Source organism: Oryctolagus cuniculus, chromosome 1, assembly GCF_051225735.1.
Source record: "Oryctolagus cuniculus isolate XC-2025 breed Fujian yellow rabbit chromosome 1, ASM5122573v1, whole genome shotgun sequence".
Lineage (NCBI taxonomy): Eukaryota > Metazoa > Chordata > Mammalia > Lagomorpha > Leporidae > Oryctolagus > Oryctolagus cuniculus.
In genome coordinates, this window is record NC_142867.1 from 57,730,743 (window position 1) to 57,754,781 (window position 24,039).

General features: G+C 39.7%; 1 protein-coding gene across 15 annotated transcripts in view; it reads left to right on the plus strand.

Moving 5' to 3' along the window:
• STK33 (serine/threonine kinase 33) overlaps positions 1–24,039 on the plus strand; it is a 181,974-nt gene that overhangs the window by 94,861 nt on the left and 63,074 nt on the right. For 9 of the 15 annotated variants that reach the window (XR_016231565.1, XM_002708793.6, XM_017345170.4 and 6 more), the window contains 2 exons: positions 12,483–12,872; positions 14,536–14,649. Coding sequence is in view for 14 of the 15 variants with exons in the window: in XM_002708793.6 (XP_002708839.4) it covers positions 12,648–12,872; positions 14,536–14,649 (339 nt within the window). In the remaining variant the exon portion in view is untranslated. The remainder of the gene's footprint in view (positions 1–12,482; positions 12,873–14,535; positions 14,650–24,039) is intronic. The other 6 variants (XM_070073880.2, XM_017345188.4, XM_051824258.3 and 3 more) reach the window with 2 other exon arrangements.

Consider the following 24,039-nt stretch of genomic DNA (forward strand, 5'->3'; position numbering starts at 1 on the left):
ATTTCTCCTGGCTTCTCCCCACAGTCCGTATCCAAGTCTAAGTTTCTTCTAGCTTTCAACCATAGATTTCTCCTAACTTCCCCGCCATAGTCCGTATCCGAGTCTATGTTTCTTCCAGCTTTCACTTTCGCTTTCAATCCTAACTTCTCCTGGCACTTTTTCCGTCCGGCTTTTCCCTAGGCTCTTCCCTAGTCTCTCCGGTATTTTCCCACTTCCTCCCGCTTCTTCCCTCCTAGGTTTCCTATCCGAGTCACGGCACCATTATGTCGCTCCCCCTCTTCGTGGAGGAACGACACTAAACCCTGCGCTGTTCTTTTGTCTGCTCGGCCCTTCCTGGGTTTGCTGCTGGTTCTTCCCGGGTTGGCTGCCGATCCTTCCACCTCCATGGAAGGGCGGCTCCCCCTGCCACTTTCCCCACTTCTGCAGGGGAGCGGCACACCGCCGCTGGCTCTCTCGGGGGCTGCTCAGATGTTATCCGGATGTTCCCCTTAGATGTTCCTCGCGCATGTTGTCTCTCTCCTCCTTTATAGTCCTCTTCCACCAATCCCAACTCTGCTACCCACACGCCGAGTACGCTGCTCTCCTCCAATCAGGAGCAGGATCAGCTCCTGCAGGTTATTGGTCGAACTGGAGACAGCTGTGTAGAAGTTGTTTACTCCTCTCCCAGCACCATATTGTGGGAGAGCAGATGCATAGAATAAGTCTTAATTCCAGTAACTTAGTCTAGTCCGAGTTGCTCCCCACAGTTTGGTATATAGGGATCTTGGTGTTTTGCTGTGGAATAAAATCTACAAGGTGGAGTAATAAGTGGATTGTGGGGTGGTTTTTATGTTGTTTACATTTTCAGACCATTGGCTGTCTCACACTAGGACCTATTGTGTGTATATTTGTAAGTTTCAAAACACTGATTCTTTTTTTTTATTTGACAGGTAGAGTCATAGACAGTGAGAGGGAGAGAGAGAAAGGTCTTCCTTCTGTTGGTTCACCCCCCAAATGGCCGCTACGGCCGGCGCTGCACCAGTCCGAAGCCAGGAGCAAGGTGCTTCCTCCTGGTTGCCCATGTGGGTGCAGGGCCCAAGCACCTGGGCCATCCTCCACTGCCTTCCCGGGCCACAGCAGAGAGCTGGACTGGAAGAGAAGCAACTGGGACTAGAACCGGCGCCCATATGGGATGCCGACGCTGCAGGCAGAGGATTACTAAAGTGAGCCATGGCGCCTGCCCTCAAAACACTGATTCTATCAATCAGTGAATCACTTTCAATCAGTAATCCTGATTTAATGGAGGCCATTTGCTAAATGCAAGATGACAAGGTGCATAGGGCATGGCTCCTGCTTTGGAGGGGCTTATAGTGGGAAAATAGTTTTTGTTACTCTTTTTCTGACTTATTAAATGGATAATACTTCTACTGAAACTGAAAAACAGGGATCATTAAATCTGTTGGTGTTTTGTTGTAAATGTTTGGAGTTGTCTGGTTTGTAGAGAGGTCTGGCCACAGGGGGAAAGTTGACTGGAGCCTTCTAAATTATGTATTCAGTCTTTGAATATGCCCTAGAGAGCCAGACTGCCTTCTCATTCGGTATGGAGCACTGGATCACACATCGCCTTAGCTAACTGAAGAGTTGCATGGAAAATTGCTGGTTTTAAGAAGTTCTTCTCTTCCAATATTCCTGGAAATACATGACATTTTATTAATATATGTTGTCAATGAAAAAAATTTAAAGTGTTTGATAAAGCCAGAAAGCCTTTCAAGTTTGCCATCAAATTTCTGCTTTTCTGATCTCTTGCTTTAGTTTAGGTTTCCTGAATGGAGCATCGCTGAAAGTCCGTGGCACGACCCTCAGAGTGGTTTTACTTCTCTTCTGGAAGCTGTTGGCAGCGTTGTATTTTTTTGTCTGCCTTAGATCAATGTGGGCCCACTTGCTTATGCTTAAACGTATTGTTCTCTGATTTCATTAGGTGCCGGGAGATTTGGTTTTCCTCTTTCTTTCAGTATCTGTTCTTCTGCTCTTCAGCTGTTTCTTTTCCAGCCAGAGCCACTTCCAGGCGCATCCAATCAGTCATCTCATCCTCTTCCTCCGTCTCACTACCATCCCATCCATGGGAGATTCTAAAAGTCCTCTGTTAGAGGTGAAATTCAGGCTGGCTGAGGTGAATTTGGGGGCTGAATCTGGTTTGGCCTGGTCTGTGGTAGGAAAGCAGGATCCCTATTATAATACAGAAATTGCCCCAGTGGAGAGGTCAGTTGGAGCTCAGTCCTCTTAACCGTCTTCTCCATCTCAGGGCATCACTGGGAGCGGTGATGGATCTTTGTAAACTTGTCGGGCTGGGAGGAAGCTCAACTTGAACACTTGGCAGTGCCTGAGATAGTCCTTCCTGTTATCTTTGACAGCTATAAATGTTAGGAAGTTCTGTTTATACAATATTGAAATTGGTGTGTACTCTCCTCAAATCATCCAGAAGACTAATCCCTCATGCCTAATCCTTTTCAGATCATATTCCCTTTAGATACCACTCTTCCATACGATCCTCTCCTTTGTTTGATGACTTTTGCTGTACACCAGCCTATTTTTCTGCCTCGGTGATTTGTGATTCAGACTGTCCCACAAAATCAATACTTCAGAAATTTGCATGAGTGCCTATGGTATACAAGGAAGGGCCTGTGTTGCCATAAAGGCCCTGGCTTCTAGTTGTTCATGATATATACAGGCATACAGACAGACGGACACATATTTATGTAATATGTATACATTTATGCAGTGAGTAACATAAGGAAGGAATCAGAAGAGGGCTTACTGATTCTAACCAGCCTCTTTCTGTTCTTACCTGAAATTATCTCTTAAGGGGACCACATTTAAGACTATCCCTTCATATTACAGTATAATCAGTGAAGAATGTTATGCAAAGTAAGATTGAAAAAAACCTCTAACTAATAACACACCTCAACCGTTAAACATTTTTTAAAGTCTCTGAAAATTAGGGCCAGAGTTGTGGCACAGTGGGTTGTAATGCTGCCTCCGATGCTGACATCCCATTCGGGCACTGATTTGAGTCCCAGCTCCTTTACTTCTGATTCAGCTCCCTGATAATGTGTCTGGGAAACCAGCAGAAGATGGCCCAAGTGCTTGGATCTCTGCTAACACATGAGAGACCAGGACAGAGTTCCTGGCACTTGGCTTCAGCCTGGCCTAGCCCTGTTGTGACCATCTGATGGAATGAATCAGTAGATGGAAGATATCTGTCTCTCCCTCTGTAACTCTGCCTTTAAAAGTAAATAAATCTTTTTAAACCATCTCTGAAAATAATTAAAATTTAAAATATACCAGAAATCTCTTTGTAGGATAATACAGACTCATTTCTCTAATCATACCCATAGCTGAGATAGTAAGTAAATGATGTTTCCTCCCTCCCTCCCTCCCTCCCTCCCTTTCTTTTTTTTAAGAAATAGGACTATGGCATGTGTTTGGCCTAGTAGTTAAGCTGCTGGTTAAGACACTTGCATCTCGTATTGAGGTATGTGGGTTTAAGGCCTGGATCCACGTCCAGTTCCATCTTCCTACTGAAGCTTACCCTTGGAGATAGCAGGTCATGTTTCAAGTAATTGGGTTCTTGTCACCCACATGAGAGATCTAGATTGAGTACCTGGTTCCTAGTTCTGGCCTGGCCCAGAACTAGGCCTGACTGTTGTGGGAATCTAGGAATGAACCAGTAAATGGGAGCTCTATCTCACTGTCTGTCTCTCTCTGACTCAAAATTTAAATAAATAAATAAGCAAATAAAAGAGTGTGATCTAAAGAGCTTATTTGGTCCCTGTTTAACTCCTGTAAATGTGCTATGAAAACATGTAGTTGAAAAGTGAATATTCAGTCCTGCACCTTGGCCTGCATAATGTAAGAGAATCCATAAGGTTTTTTTTTTTGTTCACTGAATCGAACACATTTTTGACTGAATTGACTGACTGTTTAGGTTCCTTGTAGACATAGTCTTAGCACAGAAAACTAAAAAATTGCTTTTGGGAAAGAAAATTGTAGCTGGTTATATCTCATAAAACTATTCTTGTGTTCATTTTCTGGAGGAAATTGCTATAAGTGTATCTTCTAGGGCCAATATGTAGGAGACCTTTTTATGATTAAATAAAAGCTCAGAGATTCAGTATCAGAGTTATTCCATTGACTTCCTTAGTTCTGAAAATAAAATGAAAACCTTTATCCAAGGGAAAGCTCATGCATTAGTTAAACACTGACATGATTTGACCTCATTTTATTTGCTTACATTATGTCTAATACCTATGTACGTCCAGACTTTGGGGACACAAAGAAACATTATCATATCAGAAGCTTCTTTGGTTTTCTAATACCTCTTTTTACATATAAAGCCCTGTTTAAATATAATTTCATGATTCTATAGAAGAATAGCTATTAATCTTTGTGTTTACATAAAGAAAGGTTGCAATACTTGATTAATTTTATTCCTCTAAAATATGAATGATATCATTTAGCCTGTTAGATTGTAGATTTATTTTAGTAACAAATCTTTCAAATCAGTTCATAAATGAGAAAGAAATAAATGTGAATAAACATTTGTTCTCTATTGCTTTTTGTGTAAGCTAAAATAATTAGAATTCAGTCAGCCAAAAAGAAGTTAAATTTAAAATCTAATTCTTGTCAAGAAATTTTGCATGCAGCTATTCAACCTTTTGTTTTGGAGTTGTTATGGTAAGAAAGTAGAACATTATTCCGACAAATGGAGTGGTTGGTAAGCTGGAGAGCAGAAATGAAATTCCTCAGTGGGTGATAGGAACTCTCATGCTTCCTGAATATAGTTAGAAAATGCATCTGAGACAATTGATAAATCAAGATAGGAGCAAGAAAGTACTCAGAAGTTTGTTAGTGGCAGTGCAAACAGGATGATGATTTATTGGGAAAGTGATGAAAAATTAAAGAAAAAGCTTTCTGAACAAAGCAAAGACTGTTTTTAGATCCCCCAATCTATCTTACAGTGAACGGCTTATTTATTTAACAGCTTTTATTGTGTAAAGTTGAGGTTTACAACATGTTATCAGCTACATGTTGATATTAAAATGGTTATTATAGTGAAGCATATTAATGCATCTAGATTTTCACATCGTTACTTTTTATAACAAGAGCAACTAAAACTTGCTTATATAACAAAAATCCCTAAAACTATATCATTTTATTTTTAGCCCTCATGTTACACATTAGATCCCTAGACTTGTTTTTCTACATGTCTGCTGTGTGATAGTCTTTGATACACATTTTCCTGTTACCTTCCCCTCTCCACTGTGGTAACTACCATTCTCTCTATGTATTTTAATTTTTTTAAAAATATTTTCCTCTGAGGCTGGCGCTGTGGCACAGTGCGTTAACACCCTGGCCTGAAGCGCCGGCATCCCTTATGGGTGCCGGTTCTAGTCCCAGCTGCTCCTCTTCTGATCCAGCTCTCTGCTATGGCCTGGGATAGCAGTAGAAGATGGCCCAAGTCCTTGGGCCCATGTACTCATGTGGAAGACCTGGAAGAAGCTCCTGGCTCCTGACTTCGGATCGGCGCAGCTCTGGCCATTGCGGCCATCTGGGGAGTGAACCAGCAGATGGAAGACCTCTTTCTCTGTCTCTACCTCTCTCTGTAACTCTGTCTTTCAAATAAGTAAATATAAATATAAATATATTCCACATACAAGTAATCATGAATATTTTCTGTGTTTGACTTATTTCACTTGGTAGAATGCCTTCCAGATTTATCCATATCATTCCAATTACAGAATTTTTTTAAAAATTCCATTATGTGTGTGTATTGCACATCTATTTGTCTATCGAGAGGCATTTATTTTCATATTTTGGCTATTGTGAATCAGGATGCAGTGAACACAAGAGTACATACATCTTTACAAGGTAATGATTTCAACTCAGAAGAGGGATTAATGAGTCATATAGTAGATCTATTTTTAACTTCTGTAGAAGTTACTTCTTACTGTTTTTGATAATGAATGTACCAATTTACATTCCCGCCAACAGCATACTAGGGTTCTCTTTCCTCCACAACCTCGCCAACATTTGTTATCACTTGTCTTTTTGATAGTAGTTATCATTATGGGTGAGATGGTGTCTCATAGTGGTTTTCATTTGTGTTTCTCTTATGGTTAGTGATGGTGAACACCTTTTTATATTCCTTTTGGCCATTTTTGTCTTCTTTGGAGAAATGTCTGTTCAGGTCCTTTGCACATTTTTAATTGGATTATAATAAAGAGACTGAAGAAGTAATTAAACACCTTCCAACAAAGAAAACTCCAGGACCAGATGGCTTCATGGCTGAATTCTATCAAAGATTCAAGGAAGAATTATTACCAGTACTACCTAAACGCTTCCAAAAACAGATCTGGAGGGAATACTTCCAAACAGATTTTACAAGGTCCACATCACCTTGATACCTAAGCCAGACAAAAACACTGCAAGAAGAAGAAAAAAAAATCCAGACCAGTATCTCTGATGAACAATGCAAAAATCCTGAATAAAATATTAGCATACTTAATTCAACAGCACATCAAAAAGATTATACATCGTGGCCAAGTGGGACTTATTCCCAGCATGCAAAGCAATTTTAGCATGTGCAAATCAGTCAGTGTGATTCATCACATTAACAGAATGGAAGATAGAGCCCCATGATCATCTCAATTGATGCAGAAAAAGCATTTAACAAAGCTCAATATCCTTTCTTGATAAAGACTCTTAAAGTTTAGATATAGAAATCAAATTTTTCAACATAAGAAAGACAATATGTGAAAATCTCACAGTCAACATCATAATAAATAAGGAACTACTGAAAGCTTTTCCACTAAGATCTGGTGCAAGGCAAAGATGCCTACTCTTGCCACTGTTATTCAACAAAGTACTGGAAGTAACGGCAAGAATAATCAGGCAAGAAAAAAAAATGACATCCCTAATCAGAAATGAAGACATTATTTCTGTTGCAAATGGCATGGCTTTATATGTAGAAAACTTCAAAATTCCACAAAAATCTATTAGAATTAATAAGTGAATTTAGTAATTTTTAGGATATAGAATCAACATATAAAATCAGTAGCATTTCTATACATAAATAATAACTTAGCTGAAAAAAATTAAGAAAACAATCTCATTTATGATAGTATAAATACATAGGAATAAATTAACCGAGATTAGTATAATGAAAACATGAGAACATTAAAAAAATTGAAGAAGACAAAAATAAATGGAAATATATCCCTTGCTCATGGGTGGGAGGAACAAATATCATTAAAATGCCTGTGCTAGCTAAAGCAAACTACAGAATTAATGTAATCTCTACAAAATTCCAATGGCATTCTTCACAGAAAGAGAAAAAAACAAGCTGAAGATTATTATGGAACTACAAAAATCCCTGCCTATTTGAAGCAATGCTGAGAAAGAAAAAGTTGGAATGTCACACTGTATGTTACAAAGCTATAGTAATCAAAACAGTATGATGTTATCACAAAACAAAAACTAGACCAATGTATTAGAGAACCTGGAGATAAATCCAAACAAATGTGGTCACTGAATTTTTGACAAGGGTACCAAAAGTATACACAGTGGGAAAATGGATAGTCTCTTTAATAAATGGTGTTGAGAAAACTGAATTTCCACAAGCAAAAGAATGACATTGGACCCTTGCCTTACAGAACACACAGAAATCAGCTCAAAATGGATAAAAGACCTAAGGGTAATACTTGAAACCTTAAAAATCCTGTAAGAGACTATCGGGGAAGACCTCCTCAACATCGGCCTTGGCAATGGCTTTTGAATAACATACCAAAAACTCAAGCTTCAAGAGCAAAAACAAATAAATGGAACTATATCAAACTAAAAAGCTTTTGTACAGCAAAGAAAACAACACTACAAACAGGCAACCTGTGAACTGGGAAAAAATAATTGCATATCACATATCTGATATGGAGTTAATATCCAAAACTTAAAGAACCCTCATAATTCAATCCATTAAAATAGGAAATTTATTATTTAATGATACTGTTTAAATTTGTGAATGTATATTTTCTAAAACTTGAATGATATTGTCAGCATGCTTTCAGGAGTACTGTTTACAGTGAAGGAACTCAGATGTACTTTAAACCTTTACATTATGAACAGTTCTACAGTTTCTTGTTAAAAATACCATAAAATGGGTATTCTTATTGCAGGCATAAAATGATGACTTACACATTTAACATGGGACTTTTCTATACTGGCACTATTTTTTATTCACAGAAAAGCTGTTATTTGCAGACCAGTTCCACTGTTCTGAGTCACTGATGATTGCAGCTTTATATTTAACCTAAAAGCAAAGCTTTTTCTTCTAGGCCTGAAGTTACATTGCCCTGTAGAGTGTGTATAGGTATATTCTGAGGTGTTTTTTTTTTTTTTGTCTTGCTACTTATACTTGAAAAACAAGGCTAAGCTCTTGTAAGAGAAGTTGTGTGTGTGTGTATGTGTTTGTGTAAAGGCATCAGTTGCATTCTTTTGTCCTTTTCCCTGTCTAGGGGGTACTTTTATGCTCCTTTCCTTATGGTCACTATTATGAGTTTTAATCACAGCAGAATCTTTTCCCATCACTTTGATGAAAGATCATACTTACTGAACTGACTTTGTCTATTATTTCTATCTAATAATCCTATAATAAGCGGTATCCATTACCTGGGGTCCATGCTAGTTCAACACTTGGGACGTTTGGATCAGTTTATAAGCAGGATTGACAGGAAGAACACTCCCTGCATTTTGGGATATACTACCATGGTCAGAATTTGATTCTTGTAACTGAATAAGATGAACTGGGTGGCTTTGTGTTGCTCTGAAACAATTTATATGGGAATCACCTCTTTTCTAAAAACAGGAAAAGAAATCTGCTATGAAACTTACTGAGTGAAATGATAAGTGCTAGGAAGAAAAACAGAGTTAGATGAGTTAATGGGCCTTCCGTTTTAGATAGGTGGTTAGGAAATGTCTCTCAAATGAGTGGAAACCTAGAAGCAAGCAGACAGGAAAAGGTTTGAGGGAAGAGAATCCTAGGTGGAGGAGCAAAGAGGAAGAAGCCTTGAGAAGGGAGCGTGCTTGGTGTATTCAAGGAACAGTAAGGAGGTTTGTATATCTAGAGTGAGGGAGAGAGAATAGTAAGATGTGAAGTCTAGGGACCGGCATTGTAGTGCAGCAGGTAAAGCCGCCACCTGCCATGCCGCCATCCTGTATGAGTGTGGTTCGTGTCCTGTCTTCCCCACTTCCCACCCAGCTCCCTGCTAATGGCTTGGGAAAAACAGCAGGAGATGGCCCACATGCTTGGGCCCCTGCACCCACGTGGGAGACCTAGGTGAAACTCCTGGCTCCTGGCTTCAGCCTGGTTCAGCACTGGCTGTTGTAGCCATCTGTGGAGTGAACCAGCAGTTGGAAGATCTTTCTCTCTCCCTCTGTCTGTAACTCTGACTTTCAAAATAAATAAATACACCTTTTAAAAAAGAAAAGGTAAGAAGTCGATGAGGTAGTGATGGGTCAGTTTATATGGAACCTTTAGGCCAAATTCAAAAACCGTGCTAATCTTTGTCATTTCTGTTCATCTTAAATTTTGTTCCTCAATCATGTTTTTCTGTCATTTTTACTTGGTTGCTCATTTAGTGTATTCCTACTTTTTCTATGATTTTAATGATGATTAAAAAATATAAATGTTAGGTATAGCTTTGCCTGCATTCTGTAAGTTTCTGGACTATAAATCATATGTCCTCTCCTGATATGCAAGGGAGGCCAGGCAATGTGGGGTGTTAATGAATACACTCCTGCCCTGAACAAAACCAGGGTTCTGTTAATAAGGAAGAATGGGAGAGTGAATATTGGACATGCTATTAGCAAAATCCTTCAGAAAATCTGTAGGCCTGACAAATTTTCTTGTAGTTTCACATGCTATACAAATTGTTACCAAGCACTGCAAATTGAAAAGATATCCATTTTATTTTATGAAACTAGCCAGCATCTTGTCTCAAAACCTAGCAGTGATGGCTGGAAAGAAAATTATAGACAAGTTTAATTTATGAATAAATGTGAAAACTCAAAATACAGACATATCAGTTTTTCATTATCTTAAAGAATGACCCATTGTGATCACATACAGGTCCTACTATAAAAGAAAGAATTCTTTAATGTTAGGAAAACTTTTGATATAATGCAACATATCTAAAATCCAATAAAAAGAATATTATAATCATAAGAGATAAGGATTTCATGAAAGTCAGCACTTACTTCTGGTTGTGGGTAGGCATTTCGGACTAGCAGGTAAGAGGCCTTGCCTCATATCGGGGTACCTGAGTTCAGTACCCGACTGTGACTCCTAACTCCAGCTTCCTGCTAATGTGGACCTGGTAGGTAGCAGTGATGTCTCAGTAACTGAGTTGCTACCACACGTGTGGGAGACCTGGATTGAGTTCCCAATTCCCAACTTCAGCTCCAGCTGTTGTAGGTATTTGGGGAGTGAATCAATGAGTGAGGGTGTGTTTTTTCTTTTTCTTTCTCTTTCTCTCTTCTCTCTCTCTTTCTCAAAAAAAAAAAAAAAAAGCACCTATCTTGAACAACTAAGACTAGAAAGATGTTTCTTTAATGAAATGATACTAACTTCCTGTTCTGGTCAAGTTTATTTCAGTTCAAAGGGCAGAGGCATATTCCATATAACCCTAGGCCTAGCAAGTCCATCACTACAAAATATACTTTCAAAGAGTATCTGAGAGGATGGTGCTGTGGCCTAGTGGGTAAAGCTGCCGCCTGCAGTGCCGTCCTCCTATATAGGTGCCTGTTTGAGTCCCAGCTGCTCCACTTCCCATCCAGCTCTCTACTATGGCCTGGGAAAGCAATGGAAGATGGCCCAAGTCCCTGGGCCCCTGCACCCACGTGGGAGACTCGGAGGAGGCTCTTGGCTCCTGGCTTTGGATCAGCCCAGCTCCAGCTGTTGCGGCCATTTGGGGAGTGAATCAGCTGATGGAAGATCTCTCTCTGTCTCTACCTCTCTTTAATTCTGCCTTTCAAATAAAAACAGTATTTGATACACAAATGGCATAAAACTATGGTAATGTCCATTCAGTTGCTTCTGCTGAGTTTCTCAAGGTATTCCTTTGTATGTACTGCGGAGCACATTCTTTATTCCCTCAGCTCTTTTTTTTTTTACAGGCAGAGAGGACAGTGAAAGAGAGAGACAGAGAGAAAGGTCTTCCTTTGCGGTTGGTTCACCCTCCAATGGCCGCCGCGACTGGCGCGCTGCGGCTGGTGCACCGCGCTGATCCGATGGCAGGAGCCAGGTACTTCTCCTGGTCTCCCATGGGGTGCAGGGCCCAAGCACCTGGGCCATCCTCCACTGCACTCCCTGGCCACAGCAGAGAGCTGGCCTGGAAGAGGGGCAACCGGGACAGAATCCAGCGCCCCAACCGGGACTAGAACCCGGTGTGCCGGCGCCGCAAGGTGGAGGATTAGCCTAGTGAGCCGCGGCGCTGGCCCTCCCTCAGCTCTTTTGAACTTGCCACCCAGTGGCCGACACTGACCCTAGGTAGGAAGAATGCTGGATACATCTATTCTAGATTTGGAGGCAAATAGCACCACTCATTCAATTTTTGTTATATCAGGATGAAAAGGAGGATACTTTTAATACTATCTTGAACTTTTAGAGTCAGATGATTTTATAAAATCAAATTATACACTCCTTTGTAAAATTTGTAATAGAAATTTGCTCTGATAATAAATAGACTAAGGCCAGGGCTGGCTCTACTTCTGATCCAGCTCTCTGCTATGGCCTGAGAAAGCAGTGGAAGATGGCCCAAGTCCTTGGGCCCATGCACCTTGTTGGGAGATCCAGAGGAAGCTCAGGGCTCCTGGCTTCAGATCGGCTCAGCTCTGGCCATTGCAGCCATTCAGAGAGTGAACCAGTGGATGGAAGACCTCTCTCTCTCTCTCTCTGCTTCTGCCTCTCTGTAACTTTGACTTTCAAATAAATAAAAATAAATCTTAAAGAAAAATAGACTAAGGCTTAAAATTTTAAAACTATAGTAATTTTCATGTTTTGCAGTAATATTTTTATTTTTACCATAACCATATTAATAATACATTTTATATTAGGACCATGTATACACCATGATACCCACTCTGTATCTGTATATGTGTAATTGAAAGTTTCATAAAACTTATTGAGGATCTGTGTAGAATATTATCTATTGTACTTCATTAAAAAATTGATATCAAACTACCAAATCGATTTCATAACCTGCTCCTGCAGTTTGATAAGAAACTGTTTTACACTATGTTTTTCAGCAGTTTTGTGGTCCAATTTTGTTGTTAATATTAACTTTTCATGTCTGTGCAGATTTCTTTTGGTTCTAGTTGCTAGTTTTTCTATAATTTCTAGGAGAGCAGTAAAATAAGAATTTTCTAAATTACAATTTCTTTTCTTTCTGTAGCTCTCATGTGTGAATATAAGTCTAGTGCATCATTGACCTAAGGACCTCACCAATTGGAAGTTACAGTTTTCACTCTCAACCTGCCATATCCTTTTTGGTTCGGTTGTCCTACTCAGAAAGTGGATACGCCTTTCTTTCAAGTGCTTTTGTTGCAGAGTTAAGCAAATGGCTGGTAGTGGCTTGGATAACAAATCTACTCAGTGCCCCATCTGTTCATCTCCTTCTCAGAAAGATATACTTTGTTTGTGTTCCGATAAACCCAGGGTTTCTCCAATGTTGGTGGTGGAAATGTCGCAGACATCAAGCATTGGTAGTGCAGAATTTTTAGTTTCACCAGAGAGAAAAAAAGAAAAAAATGGCAACAGAGACTTTACCTCTATGAAGGATGTGGTAAGTATCAAAAACTCTGCATCTCAACATAAGTTGACATCCCATTCCCTAATCACATCTTATGGCCTTGTCCATATCCCATAAGTCCTTTTCAGCCAGTTCATTTCCTTGACTGTTTTGGGAACTTTTCTTTCTCACAGTGGAGAGGAGAAGAGAGGTGCCCACATTAATTATCTCTCAGGTCCTGAATAATTAGGAATGTTATTTCAGCTTTTTAAAAATGGTTTATGCAGAAAGCAAGTGATTTTCAAGTTGAATTAAAGCTGAAGGTTTGAGTACTTTCTTCAACTGACCAAGAAAAGGGTTTATGGTTGTAGTTAAAGAAAGAGTGATTATGACTTTGTTATTTAAGACAGTTTCTGGTTGGAATATTAACTATACTTAATTTAAATATAAAAATCATTTTGCATTAGTTATAAATGATCTAGAGATACCCACTTGAACTGATTGGTGTGTATTCATCTTTATAGAGGAGAGGTAGTATGGAAGATTGTAGTTGATACAGCCCAACTTTAGAGACAGAGAGCAATAAGTTTAAGAAAAGTCAGGTTCTCAGGGCCGGTGCTGTGGTGTAGTGGGTAAAGCCTCTGTCTGCAGTGCCCGTATCCCATATGGGCTGCTCCACTTCCAATCCAGCTCTCTGCTATGGCCTGGGAAAGCAGTGGAAGATGGTCCAAGTCCTTGGGCCTCTGCACCCAGAAGGGAAGACCCAGAGGAAGCTCCTGGGTCCTGGCTTCAGATTGGCACAGCTTCGGCCGTTTCGGCCAACTGGGGAGTGAACCAGCAGAAGACCGCAATCTCTCTCTGCCTCTCCTTCTCTCTCTGTGTAACTCTGACTTTCAAATAAATAAATAAATAAATCTTATAAAAAAAAAAAAAGAAAAGTCAGGTTCTTGTCCCTCAGACTTGGACCTTGATCATATTTTCACCTTCAGCTATTATTTGTGATTTGCATTATGATTTAGTTGCTGCCATGTAGATATCTCTGAATGAATCATTACTGTTACTTTCACAAAAGCATATTCTGTGACTGTCTAGCCAATAATTATGTAAAATCTATTGAGATGTTTATTATGTTTGAAAACAAGGGTGAATGAGAAAACTATGAAGTTGCCTTCTTTGATGATTTTAAAGAATCATCAGGTGGTTAAGATGCCTGTATTTCACTTCAGAGCAGCTGGGTTTGACTCCTGGCTCTGGCTCCTGATTCCAGCTTCCTGCTAATGCAGACTAGTGATAATGACTCAGGTTAGCTGAGTTCCCGCTACCCATATGGGACAGTGAGTTCCTGACGACGAGCATGTGGTGGGTGAACCAGTACATGGGATATTTCTGTCTCTTTCTTGCCCTCTCTTTCTCTGTCTTTCAAATAAATACAATTTTTTTAAAATTTAAAAAAATAATCATCAGGTTGATTCTAATGTATTTGCTGTGCAGGTTAACATGTAGTTTCAGAAGATAGGGTTGAATGATTTCTTACGGTCTTCTAGCCAATGAGTCACTGAATCGTATAGGGCTTAGAATTCGAAAGAGATAGCAAGGTGTCCTGTACACAGTAAAGATCATGGCACACATTAAAGATTTATCAGATTATCTAAATTAATGTGCTTTGCGACAAGAATATTATGTAGTAAAATTTTTAAAAATTTCTGTTTACTTATAGTCCTCAAGAACCTTAAGTGTCGAGAGAAAAGCATCTCAACAACAGTGGACTCGAGGCACCGTCACAGAAGGAAAAGTCCCTCACATAAGGATGGACAGTGGAGCTGCTATTGAGGTATGTAGAGAGCAGCCTGGAACTACTGGGGCTTCCACGTGTCTAACTTGATAGATGCCTGTAACAGAACTTAGAAGTAAGTCATAAAGGAAAAAGAAGTAAAGAAAAAAGGACATTTACCATTTGGAACTATGTCAAAGTTTTTACTAAAGAAAATGTGGACTATTTTATATTAGAAGCCCAAATGGCCTTTAATTAAAATAAAGGACGTTTTTATTAGACATTATGTGAACATTTTGATCTTTGGATCTTGACTATTAGTGAAGGCAAAGATTCCAGTCTTTGTATAGACTTCTTCCAGGTGTGGAAAGACCAGGCAGTTATAGATAATTTAGTCACTTCTTGGTGACTGATAGTAAAGCCACATTTCTCCCTGTGAGTATGCTATTTTCCAGGTGCAATAAATACCACTATAATTCTTCCCAGGATTCCATTATTATATAAAATATTAATTAGATATTAGAACGATTAAAAAGTTAGAATGTGTTCCCTTAACAAGTTAAATAAACTGCAACAAGAACAACTACAAGAAAAAATGCTTTACTGTTAAATACCTTTAAAAATGTTTTAAGAGCGGGGCTAGCATTGTAGAGTAGCAGGTAAAGCTGTGCCGTGGCGCCAGCATCCTCTGTGGATGCCAGTCCTGGCTGCTCCACTTCCATTGAGCTCCTTGCTATTGCACCTGAGAAAGCAGTGGTGGATGGTTCAAGTACTAGGGCCCTGGCCCCCACTTGTGAGACCTGGAGGAAGCTCCTGCCTCCTGGCTTTGGACTGGCCCATTCCGGCTGTTGCAGCCATTTGGGGAATAAACCAGTGGATGGAAGATTCTCTCTTTCTCTCCCTCTCTCTTTTCCCTCCTTCCCTCTCCCTCTCCCTCTCTGTCTCTCTACATCACAATGCCAGCCCCAATAAATATTTAAAAATATATTTTAAGAGATACTTGGCAATTTACTTGAAATGATCACAAAAACTTCCTGAGCAATTGTAACTTGAAAAGTTTAAAACTCTCCCCATTAAATAAAAGACCTTTTGAATTTAGTCATAAGAGTTTTTTATAGAAGTGAAGTGTGTTCATTGTGAAAAATTAGGAAAATGTAAGATAGAACAATGAATAAAATAAAAGATACTGGACAGATACAACCAATTTAACATTTATTACCTATACTTCATTTTTTCTATGTGTACAGTAGTTTTATCCTGTTTTTTTTTTTTTCAAAATTTTTCCTATTTTGAATTGGGAATATGTAATATATATATAGGCGTTTTAAATAAATACCCCTAACTGGTATAGTTGAAGTTGAAGCTTCTTTTCCTTCATAAAATGGATAGACTCATAGTGAGTGTTTTGGACATTTCAGAAGAGTAGAAGGAAGGAAGTTACAGTTGTCCACAATTCTACTTCTTGTAGTAACTACTTTCAATATTTTTTTACTTGTTCCAATTTTTCTGTTAAAAATTAATGCATTTATTTATGCATTAATTTATGCATATATACTGGTTGATGTTTTGACACATGTATGCCTTATATAATGTCAAATCACAGTAAATATATCTATGTACTCAGACATTTAGCATTTATTTATGGGAGAAACATCCAGAATCCCATTTTATAGAGAAATGTTCAGTACATTGACATTGTCTATAATTATCTTTTGGGTAATAGATCCCCAGAGCTTCTTAATCCTCTCTAGCTATAGGTGGTACCCATTAATCAACCTTTCCTTGTCTCTTCCTTCCTAGCCCCGGTAACCACTAGTATACTCATATATATATATAAATATTTGAAAGGCAGAGTTACAGAGAGGCAGAGGCAGAGAGAGCACAGTCTTCCATCTGCTGGTTCACTCTCAGAATGGCTGCAGTGGCCAAAGCGGGGCCGATCCAAAACCAGGAGCCAGGAGCTTCTTCTGGGTTTCTCACTCAGGTGCAGGGATTCTTGGGCCATCTTCCACTTGGACCCTTAGGCCACTTCCACTTGGGCCCTTGGGCTATCTTCCACTGCCTTCCCAGGCCATTAGCAAAGAGCTGGATCAGAAGTGAAGCAGCCGAGACTAGAACTGGTGCCCATATGGGATGCTGGCACTGCAGGCGACAGCTTTACCTGCTGTGCCACAGCACTTGCCCTCACTAGTATACTCTTAATTTCTGTAAGATCACCACCATCTTTGTGTGTTTGGCTTATTTCATTTAACATAATGGCCTCCAGTTCCATCCAAGTTGTGAATGACAATGTTTCATCTTCTTTTATGGCTGAGTAGTATTCCATTGGGTATATGTAATACATTTTCTTTTATTTATTTATTTATTTTTTATTTTTAACTTTTATTTAATGAATATAAATTTGCAAAGTACAGCTTATGGATTACAATGGCTTCCCCCCCCAATAACATCCCTCCCACCCGGAACCCTCCCCTTTCCCACTCCCTCTCCCCTTCCATTCACATCAAGATTCATTTTTGATTCTCTTTATATACAGAAGATCAGTTTAGCATACATTAAGTAAAGATTTCAACAGTTTGCTCCCACACAGAAACACAAAGTGAAAAATACTGTTTGAGTACTAGTTATAGCATTAAATCTCAATGTACAGGCACACTAAGGACAGAGATCCTACAACATTTTCTTTATCCATCCATCAGTGGCTGTACACTTAGTTTGTTTCCATTTCTTGCCTAATGTAATGCTGCATTGACCATGATAGTGCAGATGTCTCTGTGACACCATGGTTTCATTTCATTTAGGTGTATACCCAGTAATGGTGTTGCTGTATCATATGGTAGGTGTATTTTTAGTTTTATGATGAATGTCCATACTGTTTTCCACAGTGATGGTACTAATTTACAGTCCTACTGATGTCGTACAAAGGCTTTGTTTCCTCCACATCCTTGCTACACTTGTTATCTTTTGTCTTTTGTCAATCTAACTGGGGTGAGGTGGTATCTCATTGTATGTGTGTGTGTGTGTTTTAAAAAAAGATTTATTATATTTATGTGAAAGGCAGAGTTACACAGAGAGAGGGAGAGACAGAGAGAGATCTTCCATCTTCTGGTTCATTCCTCAAATGACCCAACATGCCAAGCCTAAGCCAGGAACCAGGAGTTTCATCCATGTCTCCCACCTGGTTGCAGGGACCTTAGCACTTGGGCCAGCTTCCAGTGCTTTCCCAAGCCATCAGCAAGGAGCTGGATTAGAAGTGGAGCAGTTGGGGCTTGAACTCTCGCCTATGTGGGATACCAGCGCTACAGGCAGTGGCTTAACCCACTGTGCCACAACCTGGGCCCCTCACTGTGGTTTTTATTTGCATTTCCCTGATGGATAGTAATATTGAGCTTTTTTTCCCCATGTACCTGTTGATTATTTGTATGTCTTCTTTTGAGAAAAGTCTGGATCTATTGCCCATTTTAAAATTGGATTATTTGTTGTTGGGTTTTTTGTTTTGTTATTGTTTTGTTTGTGCTATTGAATTGTTTTAAATTCCTTATATATTCTGGTTATTAACCCCTTGTCAGATGTATGTCTTGCAAGAATTTCTCCAGTTGCATAGATTGTGCCTTCACTCTGTTGTTTCCTTTTTTATGTAGAAATTCTGTAGTTAGATGAGATTTGTTTTTGTTGCCTGTGCTTTTGAAATATGATCTAAAAAATACTTTTCTATTCCAATGTCCTGAAGTATTTCCTATGTGTTTTCTTCCATTACTTTTGAAGTTCCAGGTCTTACATTTAGGTCTTTAATCCATTTTGAATTGCTTTTTTTTTTTTAATTATCTATTTATTTGAAACTTAGAGTTACAGAGAGGCAGAGGGAGTGAGAGAAAGGTCTTCCATATGCTGGTTCACTCCTCAGATGGCCACAATGGCTGGAGCTGGACCGATCCAAAGCCAGGAACCAGGAGCTTCTTTCAGGTCTCCCACGTGGATGGCAGGGGCTCAAGCACTTGCGCTATCTTCTACTACTTCCCAGGCCATAGCAGAGAGATGGATTGGAAGTAGAGCATCCAAGACTTGAATCAGCACCCATATGAGATGTTGGTACTTCAGGCGACGGCTTTACCTACTACGCCACAGCACCAGCCCCTTGAATGGCTCTTTGTACATGATAACAGATAGACGTTTAGTTTTATTCTTCTAAATGCAGATATCCAATTTTCCCAGCACTGTTTATTAAGACTGTCCTTTTTCCAATGCATGTTTTTAGCACCTTTGTCAAAGATCATTTGGCTATAGTTATGTGGGCTTACTTCTAGAATTTCTGTTCTGTTCAGTTGGCCTATGTGTCTATTTCTATTCCAGTGCTATGCTGTGAATATTATTGTAGCTTTGTAATATATTTTAAAGTCAGGTAGTATAAAGCCTCTTGCTTTGTTCTTTTTGCTCAAACTTGCTTTGGGCTATTTGGATTCTTTTTTGGCTCTATAAATTTCAGTAGTGTTTTTCTATCTTTGTGTAAAAACGTCATTGGTATATTTCCAAAAGATTTTATTTATTTATTTGAGAGATGGAGTTACAGACACACAGAGAGAGAAACAGAGAGAAAGGTCTTCCATCCGCTAGTTCACTCCCCAAATGGCCTCAATGGTCAGAGCTGAGCCGATCTGAAGCCAGGAGGTGGGAACTTCTTCTGGATCTCTCATGTGGATGCAGGGGTCCAAGCACTTGGGCCATCCTCTACTGTTTTCCCAGGCCATAGCAGAGAGTTGGATCAGATGAGGAGCAGCCCAGACACAAAAAGGAGCCTATATGGGATGCCAGTGCCACAGGTGAGGCTTAGCCTACTACGCAACAGTGCTGGCCCTGTCATTGGTAGTTTGACAGGAATTGAGTTGAATCCTTAAATCACTTAAGGTAGTGTGGGCGTTTTAAAGATATTGATCCTTCCAATTAGTGGATATGGGATATATCTCCATTTTTTGTGTCTTCAGTTGATTTTGTCATGATTTATAGTTTTAATTGTAGATATTTTTCACTTCCTTTGTTTATTCCTCAATATTGAATTTTTTGGTAGCTATTGCAGATGAGATTTCTCTCTTGATTTATTTTTCATATAATTTGCTATTGGTGTAAAGCAGTGCTACTGATTTTTGCACATTGACTTTGTATCTGGTAATTTTCCTGAATTTGTTTATTGGTCCTAACAGCTTTTAGGTGAAATATTTGGATTTTCTATGTGTAAGATCATGTCATCTACAGTGACTATTTGAGTTTTTCCTCTCCAATTTGGATGCTTTTTTATCAAATGCTTTTACTGCTTCTATTTTTAGATGATAATATGATTTCTTTACTTCATTCTGCTGATAGTTATATCATATTTATAGATTTGCATATGTTGAACCATCCTTACATCCCTAGAATGACTCGTGCTTGTTCATGGTGAATCATCTTTTTAATCAACACTATAGATCAAATGAACCTAACATATCTACAGAACTTTCCATCCTACAGTTGCAAAATATACAATCTTAGCAGTGCATGAAACTTTCTCTACAATTGACCACATACCAGGCCATAAGGCAAATGTCAGCAAATTCAAAAAAATCAAAATCATACTATGCATCTTCTCAGACCACAGTGGAATAAAGCTGGAAATTAGCAACTCAGGAATCCCTAGAGCATTTGCAAACACATGGAGACTGAACAACATGCTCCTGAATAAACAATTGGTCATTGAAAAAATCAAAAGAGAAATTGAAAAATTTGTGGAAACAAATGACGATGACAACACAACATATCAAATCTTATAGGATATAGCAAAAGCAGTATTAAGAGGAAAGTTTATAGCAACTGGTGCCTACATCAAGAAAGTGTAAAGACACCAGACAAATTAACTATCAGTGCAACTCAAGGATCTAGAAAAACAACAGCAAACCAAGCTAAAAACTAGTAGGAGAAAAAAAATACTTAAAATTAGAGAAGAAATGAACAAAATTGAAACCAAAAAAACACAAAAGATCAGCAAAACGAAGAGCTGGTTTTTTGAAAAAATAAACAAAATTGACACACCATTGGCCCAACTAACCAGAAAAAGGAGAGAGAAGATCCAAATTAATAAAATTAGAGATGAAAAAGGAAATGTAACAACAGACACCACAGACATAAAATGAATCATCAGAAATTACTACAAAGAGCTGTATGCCAACAAACCAGGAAACCTAGAAGAAATGCATAGATTCCTGGATGCATACAACCTACCTAAATTGAGCCATGAAGACATAGAAAACCTAAACAGACCCATACCCAAGATGGAAATTGAATCAGTAGGGGCTGGCACTGTGGTGTAGCTGGTAAAGCTGCTGCCTGCAGTGCCAGCATCTCATATGGGCGCCGGTTTGAGTCCTGGCTATTCCACTTCTGATCCAGCTCTCTGCTATGGCCTGGGAAAGCAGTAGAAGATGGCCCAAGTTCTTGGGCCCCTGCACCCACGTGGGAGACCTGGAGGAATGGATAGACCAATGGAACAAAATAGAAATGCCAGAAATCAATCTAAGCATCTACAACCAACTTATATTTGACCAAGGAGCTAAAACCAATCCCTGGAGCAAAGACAGTCTCTTCAACAAATGGTGCTGGGAAAACTGGATTTCCACATGCAGAAGTATGAAGCAAGACCCCTACCTTACACTTTACACAAAAATCCACTCAAAATGCATTAAAGACCTGAATTTATGACCTTAATCTATGACCTGACATCATCAAATTATTAGAGAACATTGGAGAAACCCTGCAAGACATTGCCATAGGCAAAAAATTCTTGGAAAAGATCCCAGAGGCACAGACAATCACAGCCAAAATTCACAAATGGATTATATCAAATTGAGAAGCTTCTGTATGCAGAAGAAAAACTAAGGAAAGTGAAGAGGCAACCAACAGCATGGGAGAAATTATTTGCAAACTAGTCAACTGATAAAGATTGATAACCAGAATGTATAAAGAGATGAAGAAACTCTACAACAACAAAACAAACAACCCAGTAGTTAAGCAATGGCCAAAGGACTTAAACAGGCATTTGTCTTTTTCTTTTTTTAAGATTTATTTTATTTATTTGAAAGACAGAGTTACAGAGAGAGATAGAGGCTGAGAGAGAGGTCTTCCATCCGCTGGTTCACTCCCCAGATGGCCACAATGGCTGGAGCTGTGCCGATCTGAAGCCAGGAGCCAGGAGCCTCCTCCAGGTCTCCCACGTGGGTGCAGGGGCCCAAGGACTTGGGCCATCTTCTACTGCTTTCCCAGGCCATAGCAGAGAGCTGGATCAGAAGAGGTGCAACCGGGACTAGAACCGGCACCCATATGGGATGCCGGCGCTTTAGACCAGGGCTTTAACCCGCTGCACCACAGCATCGGCCCCAAACAGGTGTTTTTCAAGAGGAAATCCAAATGGCCAACAGACACATGAAAAAATGCTAGGGATCCCTAGTCATCAGGGAAATGCAGATAAAAACCACAATGAGGTTTGCCTCACCCCAGTTAGAATGGCTTCATACAGAAATCAAGAAACAACAAATGATGGTGAGGATGTGGGGAAAAAGGTACCCTAATCCACTGTAGGTGGGAATATAAACTGGTAAAGCCACTATGAAGACAGTATGGAGATACTTCAAAAATCTGAATATAGACCTACCAGATGACCCTGCCATCCCACTCCTGGGAATTTATCCAAGGGAAATGCAATCAGCATATGAAAGAGTTATCTGAACCCCCATGTTTATTGCAGCTGAATTCACAATAGCTAAAATATGGATTCAATCCAAATGACCATTAACTGAAGACTGGATAAAGAAAAGATACTCTACCTGATTTCTGTTTTTTGAAACTTGTTGAGACTTGTTTTGTGACCTGCCATGTGATATGTGCTATTGATAGGAATGTGCATTCTGCAGCTGCTGGATGGAATATTCTGTAGATGTTTGTTAGTCCAGTTGATCTAGGGTATAATTTAACTCTGATGTTTGTTGATTTTCTGTGTGATCTGTCCATTTCTGAAAGTGGGGTGTTAAAAGTCCCCTACTATTATTGTATTGGAGTCTATCTCTTCCTTTCGGTCTATTAATTTTTGCTTTATGTATAGGGATGCTCCAATATTGGGTGCATAAATATTACAATTATTATTTTCACTCATTAGATTGAACCTTTTATCTTATGATAAGCTTCTTTATCTCTTTTTACTGCTTTTAACTTGAAATCTATTTTATCTGATATAACTATGGTTATTCCTGCTTTCTTTTGGGTTATTTGCAAGAAATATCTTTTTCTATACATTCACTTTCAGTCTGTGTGTGTTGTAAGGCCACCACAAAATACACTAAACACCAGAGGTAAAGGAAAGGGTTTATTGATGGGGGAGGGCAGAAAGGGGGCCTTGGTTGGAAAACAGACCTTGTTATAGACTTGCAGGGGTGAGGGGATGGGAACAGCAAATCCCGTTAGAGTGGGGGTGTGGCTGCCACTTATTATTGGGCCATTCGGTCACCTGACTCCTGGTAAGCCAGGCTGGGTTCTGGAGAAGCCAAAATGGCGTCCAGGGCTCAAGATGGCGCCTTTAGATAAGACGACACCATTTCACTAACATTCCCTTCTTTTGTTTTTGACAAAGCAAGTGTTTTATGGGATTACATTGGCCCCAAAAGTCCAGGAAGGGTAGAGGGATGATGATCCGTCTTCTGGAGATACTTCCTGGTGACAAGAGTCACTCTCCACTGGTGGGATGACATCTCAAGTTGCGATCACTAGGTGGGGAGCCGAGTATATCCCTGTAGTGGCATTTGGTTGATTGCCTGTTTGGTGAAGGTTTTGGTTTGTTCTGTTATCACCTCCTATAAACACTTAAACAGACAAAGTAGTATAAAAGCCAGGGTGAGAATAGCAGCCAATCGTCCTAGGAGTGGCATTACCAAAGTAGTAAGGGGACTCCATAGGGAGGAAGAGAAGAGAGAATCTCTGGACCCTAGGGCAGAGTGTTTAATAGATGTGGCAATTTGTTGGAGCTTTTTAACATTTCGCTCTACCTGGCCCAGTTGATTAACATAATAACAGCATTGTTCTCTCTGAAAATCACAAGTTCCCCCCTTTTCAGCTGTTAGAAGGTCCAATATCTGTTTTGTAGCTCTATGTCTGCCAGTGAGGTGATCTGATTTTGGAGGCCCGAATGGTGTCTGCTGAAATTTCAGTGGACCTGGTGACCTCCTCTCATGGTTGTTGGAGTTGCTTTTGGAACTGGTTAATAGATATAACACTGTGGCCGGCGCCGCGGCTCACTAGGCTAATCCTCCACCTTGCGGCGCCGGCACACCAGGTTCTAGTTCTGGTTGGGGCGCCGGATTCTGTCCCAGTTGCCCCTCTTCCAGGCCAGCTCTCTGCTGTGGCCAGGGAGTGCAGTGGAGGATGGCCCAAGTCCTTGGG